The following is an 11,008-nucleotide window of genomic DNA, read 5'->3' as shown; positions in this document are numbered from 1 at the left end:
AAATCCTGAAATAAATGCAAAAAATATGAGCATCAGGATTTGAGCTCTGATGGATACGACTGTCCTTTTAACTATCCAACCACGTACTAGTTTGCCTTAGTAAAAACTATTTTTAGATATTCATTGAAGGGATGCTCTGAGAAAAGACGCAACAATTCATCATGAATCTCTAGCCTGTTCCCGATTCACCTCCCTCTCCCGCTCGTCCCTATTTTTCTCTCCTCTATTTCTGTTTTTTCTGCGCGTGACCTACCCTTCTGGCTCCCACACACAAACCCGCAAAAACAATCCATCCCCCAAAACCCCACCGCCCCGCGGCGGCGGCGGCGTCGCGATGGACCCTTCCTCGGCCGGCGCCGGCGGCAACTCGCTGCCGTCGGTCGGCCCCGACGGGCAGAAGCGGCGCGTGTGCTACTTCTACGACTCGGAGGTGGGCAACTACTACTACGGGCAGGGCCACCCGATGAAGCCGCACCGCATCCGCATGACCCACTCGCTGCTGGCGCAGTACGGCCTCCTCGACCAGATGCAGGTGCTGCGCCCCAACCCCGCCCGCGACCGCGACCTCTGCCGCTTCCACGCCGACGACTACATCTCCTTCCTCCGCTCCGTCACGCCCGAGACGCAGCAGGACCAGATCCGGGCCCTCAAGCGCTTCAACGTCGGCGAGGACTGCCCCGTCTTCGACGGCCTCTACAGCTTCTGCCAGACCTACGCGGGGGCCTCCGTCGGCGGCGCCGTCAAGCTCAACCACGGCCTTGACATCGCCATCAACTGGTCCGGGGGCCTGCACCACGCTAAGAAGTGCGAGGCCTCGGGGTTCTGCTACGTCAACGACATCGTACTCGCCATCCTCGAGCTCCTCAAGCACCACCAGGTGACCTTGCCCCGCCTTGCTCATGTCATTAGGTTTAATATTTTTAAATGGTTCGATTACATCCTCTCGTCTGTAATTGTTTCATCAAGTTAACTAGTGGTTTTTTGTTAACTTTCATCTACATTAGTTATGGAATTAACGATATTGGTTGAACAGATGATAAGGGGAAAGGGGTAAACTACCGGAATACCTCATATATGTTGATGCAATAAACTGTTTTTGCTACCTTTTATCCCAAGAGGCCCCAAATGAGACCATGTCATGTCATATGCCTGTATACTGTTAAATGGTAGTATATAGTTATTTTGAATGTAAATATTGAGAGTGATTCGGTGGACCACCAAACCCTGATCCTACAATCATGGCACATGGCACCATATCATATTAGAGTATGCCTGTATACTACAGGCAGAGAGAATATCAGTGGAAACCAAGTTACAAGGAAACCATGTTTGGAAGTTTTCAAAAATTCTCAAAACAATACAGTATGTTAAGAGGGTATTGTTCTATTAGCATGTGAAATTCCAAGTTCAGACACAAATTCAGTACGAGGTATGAAAAGAAAACCAAATCCAGCAATGAATCACTGTTTGGCGCTATTCATTGCTGAATTATTATTTTCATGCCCCGTAAATGAATGTGTTTGAACTTGGAATTTTACAATCCGAAGAAGGTGCTCCAAATGCGGTGAAGGGGTGCTCCTTGCGGGCGCCGCAGCTCGTGATGCAGAGCATGTTGGGCGGGATGGATGGCTGCAACCATGGCTGGCGGGGCTGGGGGCAGGGCTAGGGCGTCACTGTTTTGGGCGGAGGGATCTGAGGCTGAGGAGATTGGGGGAGGAAGACAGAGGAGTTCCACGAAGGGGATGTCGAGTGGTAACGTGAATCGTTACTGGTGGGTTGTGGGCGGAATGGGCCTTGTGCTGCGGGAACCAGACGTGTTTATTGGTATTAGATCGTGCTGTAATCTGATAGCGGACAAATAAACGCCAACCAAACACCTCCTCAGTGTCCTTGTTTCCTGACTTTTCCTCTTGCTACTAGAAATTTGGAAACCAGCCTGATGTTTCGTCCTTTTAGGTCAAGTTTTTTTTATTGTGCTATAATATAGTCTGTCTTATATTTGCAGCGAGTTCTATATGTCGATATTGATATCCACCATGGTGATGGAGTTGAGGAGGCATTCTACACGACAGACAGGGTTATGACAGTCTCTTTTCACAAGTTTGGGGATTATTTCCCAGGCACAGGGGATGTCCGTGATATTGGGCATTCAAAAGGAAAGTATTACTCCCTTAATGTCCCTCTGGATGATGGGATTGATGACGAAAGCTACCAGTCCCTGTTTAAGCCTATAATGGCCAAAGTTATGGAGGTTTTCCAGCCTGGTGCAGTTGTTCTTCAATGTGGCGCCGATTCATTATCTGGGGATAGGTTGGGCTGCTTCAATCTTTCGATCAGAGGTCATGCAGAATGCGTGAAGTACATGAGGTCTTTCAATGTTCCATTGTTGCTTCTTGGCGGTGGTGGCTATACCATAAGAAATGTTGCACGATGTTGGTGTTATGAGGTATGGTAAAAAAAAGCTTACTATCTTCTTTCCTTGGCCTCTTCTGCCACGCTTATGTTTGTAATTGTACCTATTGGAACTACATGTGTTTTTATTGCTTTGCATTTTGATGCCATCCTGTTTGTTTCATCTGGCACTTCTAAACTTTGTGCAGACAGGAGTTGCACTTGGCCAAGAGCTCGAGGATAAGATGCCTGTCAATGAGTACTATGAATACTTCGGTCCAGATTACACTCTTCATGTAGCACCAAGTAACATGGAGAACAAAAATACACGCTACGAACTGGATAATATAAGAACCAAACTTCTTGACAATCTTTCAAAACTTCGACATGCCCCTAGCGTTCAGTTTCAAGAGCGACCTCCTGATACTGAGTTCCCTGAGGTGAGCAAGTGTTCTTGCATTATAAGAAGGAATTCAACTTCTGTCCCTTTTTCTTTACTCTAACAAAACATGATAAGAGGATGAGGAGTTTCTGATGTAGTCTTTGAAAATCTCCCTTCATTGCTAAAAAAAAAACTCCCTTCATGAGCACCGTTTTATTCTCTGTTAAGCAGCAAGGAGGGATGGTGCCTACTAGTAGACACAAATTCCTGTAAATATAATATTAGAATAAGAAACAGTTGCTAGCATTCTGTGTACTATCTTCATATTAGTTTCAAGTCGATAAAATCTGGAAGACTGGAAAGATAATGGGATCAGGATGCCTTTTGTTTTTTTACAACTGATGAATTAGCACTTAATTTCCTATTTGCTTGCTAAACTGCTAATACTTTCATGCTTTTTGTAACAAGGCAGATTACTTGATACAAGGGGTGTTTTCTATAATGCCATGATCTCTTATTTTCTTGATTCCATATGCTTGCTATGCTAGTCAATTGAGGTAGCCTGCCAGGGATGGTACATGTCTGCTGTTGTCTTTGTTTTTTAGAAGCGTGTTGTTGTGATTTTTTTCTTTCCTGTTTTATCTGTTCAAATTTTCCAACTTCCATGTGCAGTTCATTTGATATGTTTGCATTTCCTGGTCTGTATTATTTGGTTAAAGGCATGATTTTTGTTACAGCCTGTTTTCTCGTTTATTTCTACTACTACCTCTGTAAACAAATATAAGAGGTAACTCTCTAAAATGTTTATATTTGATTACAGAGGCGGTATATTTTATGCCACCACTACCTCAGCGCATTGAACCGTCTGTGCATACTTTGACCTTATTAGGTTATAGTATTAAATAATGTTTGAACTTTGAGCTAACTTCTATATAGTGATGATGATTCGGCTTCGTGGTATGGCAGCCCGACTGTTTTATTCGGTGAAGTTTTGAATATGCCCAATTGAACACGTCCCCTTGTGCTAATTTCAAAGAAAGTCTAGACAGTGGACAGTAATAGTACTTCTGTTCGTAAATACGTGACTTCAGTGGCGGAGCTATACACGAACAAAACAGTGGCGTGGCCTGTCCAGCATAAGCCCAAAACAGCATAAGGGTAAAAGTTTTGGGCTCTCTTTGGCCTGGCCCGCCCAACATAATCCTTGTAGCCCTGCTGCTGCATGACTTAATAGAAAGCGCGCAGTCGAACTTTTCTAACTCTAACCACTAATATATAAACAACTACTCCCTCCGTCCCATAATATAAGAGCATTCAAAAACGCGCTTATATTATGGGACGGAGGGAGTATTTAGATGTGTAAGGCCAAAACAGTATGATTTGCTTTGTCATGAATAATAGATTCATCAGTATACTTGATAATTTTTACTAACATACAAACAAAAAGTTAACAGCCAAAGATGCGCGTTGGAGGCTGTGCAAATTTCTAAATTGTAATCCATTTCCAAGCAGATAAATTAACTATTTAGTTGGTTTGACCTTTTTTGTGCCCTTGTTACATCTAGATGAATATTGTTACCACTCTTTCTTAATGTGAGTGGCATCGGATATTCATCTACACAGTTGGATTATATTCCCTATCACCTATATTCCTGGTCATGCCTTGAAAGTGTATGGCAAGAACTGATTGCAATTTGGGTACTTTGCATGTGTTTATATTATGCAGCCGGATGAAGATGAAGAGGATCAGGATGAAAGGCATGATGACCCTGATTCTGATATGGAATTGGAGTATCACACACCTTTGGAAGACTCAGCGAGGTATTTATTTATTTTGTTGTGAGAGATGGAGAGATGGTATTTATTCCTGTGTCATTGTTCCATTAGTTCTGATGGCTATCCTGTGTGCGCCTCGTGAAATTTTTGTTATAGGAGAATCACTATTCAAGGTACAAGAGTTAAGAGAGAATCAGCTGGAGCTGAGACAAAAGACCAGGTACTTGACCACATCATTTTAGTCTTCATACAGACGAGTGATTTGTTCTTTTTCATGATCCACCATTTTGTTCACAGTTCCTTGATATAAAAAATCCTAGATAGAGTGAAAATTGCTTTCTCACCATGTAATACATGGTGTTGATGGAATATTTTTACTACGATGCATTGCAAAATTTCCACCGACTATTGTTTGCTCTTCCGATGTGCGTGAAAACTGAAGGGTGGCAAAGAGTGCCTTGTAATGTTGTTAAACTTGCATGATTGTATGCAACTTGTTCGGATTCCTTGGTGCTATGCATTATGCTAAGTGTGCTCTTCTTTACCTTGTGCAGGATGGTAGCAGAGTAACAGGTGAACATAGAGGATCAGAACCTATGGCGGAAGACATCGGCCCCTCCAAGCAAGCTCATGTAAGTCGGCCTCCCTTCCTATTTGTGAACTGTGGTATAAGATCTCTAGTGTACACTCACTGCCCATGGCCAGGCTTATCTAACCAAATATTCCTTTTCTTGTTGTCCATGGTGCTCGTCGCCTGCAGCAGGTCGACGCTAATGCCATGGCCGTCGATGAGCCCGGAAATGTCAAGACCGAATCAGGAAGCTCTACCAAGTTGCCTGACCCACCAGCCATCTACCAGAAGCCATGATTGTAAGCATTCGGACCGTGCGGCTTCTTGCATGTGTTTTTGGCAGTAAAAAGACGAAGTGACGAGTGGTAGTCTCGAGTGTCTGACCCATGTATACATGTAGCATGGATTATTAAGCTGTAATATGTATAGTCGATTAAATGAGCCGCGAGGCAGAATTTTCTTGGCTACGTGTAACTTTTGTCTCCCAGCTTTCTACTTTGGTAATCTTTTCCCGGTAGGTTCCTGATATTTGGCTTGTTGCATTTTCCGTCCGTACCCTGGAGTAGTCATAAGGCAATGTTTTTCTCTAGCTCACCTTCTCTTGTCCTAATCTTCAAAGGAATAGTATGTGCTAGTGCATTTTTATATGTTTGGCACATAGAAAAATAAAATAAGAATCTGCATTTTGCATGCTTGCACGAACCAAAATAGCAATAACCTAGCTACATAAATAGCTGCTGTTGTGTGTTAGCTCTTCGCCCCCCCTTTTTTTGTGATTGCCTAATTCTTAGTTGACCTAGATTTATGCTTAATCTAAGCCGGCGAGTGAAGCGCTCGCCGGAGATTAGCATGTCACGATGAGCGAGCGCTAAGGAGAAGACGGCGATAGGATAGCGGTTGTGGGCAGGGTCAGTGTGAAAGGAAACATCGTCAAAAAGCGGCCACCAGCTTTTCATATCACTGACCTCGACTACTCATGGCTCATTGGCCCAGAGTCCTCAGAGAGACGAAACAAGCCACGGATCGCATCACGCTGCCGGTGGCCCCCGTCCCAGAAAAATTCAACCCGCCGTTGCCAAACGACGACGACGCGTCGCCACCGGTGGCTACAGTTTGTTTATACGCAACACTCACCCGAGCCAAATATCTCTCTCTCTCTCTCTCTATCTACCTCTCTGTCTCGCACGTATGCTCTCCGCCGCGTCCAGTCCACACTCCACAATCACTTTGCTTGCCACAGCACCGTCGGCCGGGGCGGCAACGGCAATGGCAATGGCAGCACTGTCCCCCCTCCTCGTCGCCGTCTTCTTCCTCGCGTGCTCCGTCGCCACTCACGCGCTGCCCGGCGCACCGGAGCCCGATGCCGCCAGCGCCGCGGATTACAACGCGCTGCTCTCCTTCAGGTCGCTCGTGAGGGGCGACCCGACACGGGCCCTGGCGTCATGGACGAGCAGCAGCGCCCACGACGGGCCCGCGCCGCCGCCGTGCCAGTGGCGCGGTGTGTCCTGCGGCATGAGGGGCCGCCGCCGTGGCCGCGTCGTCGCGCTGGACCTCCCCGGGCTCGGCCTTCTCGGCACGCTCACCCCGGCGCTGGCCAACCTCACGCACCTGAGGCGGCTCCACCTCCCCGGCAACCGCCTCCAGGGCGCGCTGCCGCCGGAGCTCGGCCGCCTGCGCGAGCTCAGCCACCTCAACCTCAGCGGCAACGCCATCGGGGGCCGCCTCCCGCCGTCGCTCTCCCTGTGCAGGCGGCTCAGGACCGTCCTGCTCCACACCAACAAGCTTCAGGGGCACATCCCGCCGGAGCTGTTGGGCTCGCTTCGGAGCCTCGAGGTGCTCAACCTCGGCCAGAACAGGCTCACAGGAAGCATCCCTTCCGGCGTCGGCGGCCTCGTCAACCTCAAGCTGCTGGTCCTGGAGTTCAACAACCTGACAGGAGAGATCCCATGGCAGGTCGGCAGCCTCGCCAGCCTCGTCGGCCTCGGCCTCGCGTCCAACCAGCTGTCAGGCTCCATCCCGGCCTCGCTGGGGAACCTGTCGGCGCTAACCGCCCTCACCGCCTTCTCGAACCGGCTGTCAGGGAGCATACCCTCCTCATTACAGGGCCTGTCATCCCTCAGCACGCTCCATTTGGAAGACAACCACCTCGGCGGAACCATACCTTCTTGGCTAGGCAACCTCTCGTCGCTGGCATCCTTAAACCTCCAGAGCAATGGCTTTGTGGGGCGCATCCCGGAGTCTATAGGGAACCTTGGGTTGCTTGAAGCCGTTTCGTTCGCGGAGAACAAGCTTGTCGGCAAGATACCGGACGCCATTGGGAACCTCCATGCCCTCGCTGAGCTTTACCTGGACAACAATGAGCTACAAGGCCCTCTGCCACTCTCATTGTTCAACCTCTCCTCTCTTGAGATGTTCAACGTCTAGCACAACAACCTCACCGGGGGCTTTCCGCTCGACATGGGCGACACGATGACGAGTCTCCAGTCCTTTCTTGTGTCTGATAACCAGTTTCATGGCGTGATCCCGCCGTCCTTGTGCAATGCTTCCATGCTACAGATGGTTCAGACAGTAAACAACTTCCTGTCGGGAACGATCCCTCGGTGCCTGGGGGCTCGCCAGGAGATGCTCTCTGTGGTGAACTTTGCGGGGAATCAGCTTGAAGCAACCAACGATGCTGAATGGGGCTTCCTTACTAGTCTGACCAACTGCAGCAATATGATATTAGTGGATGTTAGTGAAAACAAGCTCCAAGGTGTGCTACCGAAATCAATCGGCAATTTGTCGACACAGATGGAGTTTCTTGGCATTGCATCCAACAGCATAGCAGGGACGATAACTGAAGCAATAGGGAACTTCATCAACTTGGATGAACTTGACATGGAAAATAATCTTCTCCAGGGCACCATCCCAGCATCTCTCGGCAAGCTTAAGAAGTTGAATCGGTTATCTCTGTCAAATAACAACTTGTCAGGATCTATCCCAGTGGCTCTTGGAAATCTTACAAAGCTTACAACCCTTCTGCTTAATACTAATGCGCTCAGTGGAGCCATCCCTTCTGCTCTCAGCAACTGTCCTTTAGAGGAGCTGGATCTTTCTTACAACAATCTTTCCGGCCCAACACCTAAGGAACTCTTCCTCATCTCAAGCTTGTCGAGTTCCATGTATCTTGCACATAATTCACTGACTGGGACTTTGCCTTCAGAAGTGGGAAATCTCAGGAATCTAGGTGAACTTGATCTCTCTGACAATATGATTTCAGGAAAGATTCCTACCAATATTGGGGAGTGTCGAAGCTTACAGTACCTCAATTTATCTGGGAACCATCTCGACGCGACGATTCCGCTGTCACTAGGACAGTTACGGGGCCTCGTAGTGCTTGATCTTTCTCGGAATAATTTATCTGGGAGCATTCCTGAGTTCCTCGGCACCATGAAAGGCCTTGCTAGTTTAAATCTCTCTTCCAATGATTTTGAAGGTGAAGTTCCGAAAGACGGAATATTCCTCAATGCAGCTGCAACCTCGGTCATGGGAAACAGTGCTCTGTGTGGTGGGATCCCTCAACTCAAGTTGAAAATGTGCTCCAGTCCCACTAAAAGGAGAATATCTTCAAAGCTTCTCATGATTATCGCAGCAGGCGCCGGAATTCTGTTGGTCATACTATCCGCAATGTTCGTGTTATGTAAAAGAAGCAAGCTTATAAGAGCAAAGCCACAGATAACTCTCCTCAATGACAAATACATAAGAGTTTCTTATGCTGAATTGGTCAAGGCAACAGATGGTTTCACATCCGAAAACCTCATTGGGGTGGGCAGCTTTGGTGCAGTGTACAAGGGAAGAATGGAAATCTCTGGCCAACAAGTGATGGTGGCAGTGAAGGTACTCAACCTGCAACATGCTGGCGCATCCCGAAGTTTCGATGCGGAATGTGAGGCTTGGAGATGTATCCGCCATCGGAACCTTGTGAAGGTTATAACAGTGTGCTCAAGTATTGACACTCGAGGTGGCGACTTCAAGGCTCTTGTGTTTGAGTTTCTGCCAAATGGAAATCTAGACCAGTGGCTACACAAGCATCTCGAGGAAGATAACGAACCCAAGATGCTAGATCTCATTCAGAGACTCCAGATTGCCATGCACGTGGCTTCTGCGCTTGACTATTTGCATCATCAGAAGCCGTTTCCAATTGTTCACTGTGACCTCAAGCCAAGCAATATTCTCCTCGACAACAACATGGTTGCCCATGTCGGTGATTTTGGGCTTGCAAGGTTCCTACATGACGAACATAATGACAAGTCAGAGACACCAACTAGTAGTCGAACCGCAATAAGAGGAACAATTGGTTATGTGGCTCCAGGTGAGCATAGTTCTACTCTCAACTATTGTAGTATTGTTGCATTTGATTTTTCACATTTTACCCTCCATCCAAGGAAGCACTTAGTATCAAATTTGCCACGTTTGTTAATTTCAGAATATGGACTTGGCAATGAAGCTTCAATCCATGGTGATGTGTACAGCTACGGTATACTGCTGCTCGAGATGTTCACCGGTAAAAGACCCACAAGTTCTGAATTCGGAGAAGTGCTTAGCCTTCATAAGCACGTACAAATGGCACTGCCAGACCAAGCGGCTACTGTCATCGACCAAGACCTATTAAAAGCAGAAAGTAATGGCAAAGGGACAGAAGGGGGGTATCAGAGCAGTGAAGACATGAGAATTAGTTGCATCGTCTCGATTCTGCAGGTTGGAATTTCATGCTCCAAGGAGACGCCAACTGAACGCATTCAAATTGGAGATGCATTGAGAGAGTTGCAGATAATCAGAGATAAGTTTTACGCGCATTAGTGATCTCCTTGGTGAATTGGCAAAATATAGCCAAGGCATACTGAAGCATGCTTGTGAGGATCATGCATGTTTTCTGCTTTAAGCAATGGTTTTAGAATCTGATTCGATAGAAAATGAGAAAATATGTTTCCTTTTATTCTAACTCGAAAAAGCTAGTCGTTTTAACTCTGTACTAAGACGCTGAAAGCTGAAGAGCCTCCATCAGAGGCATTTTAAGGAGTCAACAACAATTCTCTTGATTTTTTAGTGTTGACAGGAAAGTAAAGAAATTTCAGATAAGGAACTGAAGAAACTTAACTTACAATTAAGCAGCGCGCACTTGGGTGCGGTGTCAATCTCACTGTCTCAGGATGAGGTGGATCTGGTGGATGCGGATGGACCCACTTTTTTTTAGCTTTTATTAGAATATTGTTGCAGATTTTATCCCAACCAGTACAAATACCGTTTTACATATGAGGAATACGCATGAAAAAACACATGAGGCTTATCGCAAGCTGAAAGTAAATGCCTCTAATGAAGCTAGGCTGACTAAGCAGTAAGAGCCTGTTCGGAGACGCTCCGCTCCACGAGGCCACTTCCCGGAGCGGGCGGAGCTCCAGTTAAAATTCGCGGAGCGGGCAAGTGGGTGCTCCACAGATTCCGAAATTTCAGGAAGCAGGTGGACATCCAAACAGGACCTAAGTCTAACCATACTTTCCACGTAAGGTATTACGTTGAAGAAGAAGATATCCTGGCCATGAGGCTCGAAGGTGCCAGCTCTACGACGCTGGTATCTCAGAGCTCCCAACTCGCACACCTCCGTCAGCTCAGCCGTGCGCAGCCCGTAGCGGTAGATGCTACCCTCGGGTAGAACTCCCTAGCCATGGCCGGGGTGTGGAATCGTCGAATTCAGAGAAGGAGACGTGGACAGGAAGGAAGAACCCAAGAAGGAGGTTCGATTACAGGAGGAAGAAGATAAGGTTTGCTCAATACATTCTTTTCTCCTCACACACGACTGCCTCACGACTACTTGTACTGTAGCCACCACACGGCACACACGCCTACAGTCG

At 47.3% G+C, this 11,008-nt stretch overlaps 2 protein-coding genes across 3 annotated transcripts; both read left to right on the top strand.

Annotated features, from left to right (window-relative positions):
- The first annotated feature begins 239 nt into the window (after nucleotides 1–239).
- LOC123127307 (probable histone deacetylase 19) lies at nucleotides 240–5,594 on the top strand. Of its 2 annotated transcripts, none has more exons than XM_044546956.1 (7): nucleotides 240–877; nucleotides 2,006–2,446; nucleotides 2,601–2,831; nucleotides 4,500–4,594; nucleotides 4,706–4,769; nucleotides 5,104–5,181; nucleotides 5,313–5,594. In XM_044546956.1, exons 1-7 carry the CDS (start codon nucleotides 335–337, stop codon nucleotides 5,415–5,417), a joined length of 1,557 nt encoding a protein of 518 aa, XP_044402891.1. In that variant the 5' UTR covers nucleotides 240–334; the 3' UTR covers nucleotides 5,418–5,594. The 2 variants fall into 2 exon arrangements, with proteins under 2 accessions (XP_044402891.1, XP_044402890.1); XM_044546955.1 differs by having other exon boundaries at nucleotides 241–877; nucleotides 5,310–5,594.
- Nucleotides 5,595–7,577: 1,983 nt separating this feature from the next.
- LOC123127306 (putative receptor-like protein kinase At3g47110) lies at nucleotides 7,578–10,095 on the top strand. The gene is made up of 2 exons (XM_044546954.1): nucleotides 7,578–9,471; nucleotides 9,586–10,095. The coding sequence occupies exons 1-2, from the start codon at nucleotides 7,578–7,580 to the stop codon at nucleotides 9,957–9,959; spliced, it is 2,268 nt and encodes a 755-aa protein (XP_044402889.1). The 3' UTR covers nucleotides 9,960–10,095.
- Nucleotides 10,096–11,008: the final 913 nt, after the last annotated feature.

Source organism: Triticum aestivum, chromosome 6A, assembly GCF_018294505.1.
Source record: "Triticum aestivum cultivar Chinese Spring chromosome 6A, IWGSC CS RefSeq v2.1, whole genome shotgun sequence".
Taxonomy (NCBI): Eukaryota; Viridiplantae; Streptophyta; class Magnoliopsida; order Poales; family Poaceae; genus Triticum; species Triticum aestivum.
Note: the sequence above shows the minus strand (reverse complement) of the source record. Positions and strands in the feature narration are given on the sequence as shown.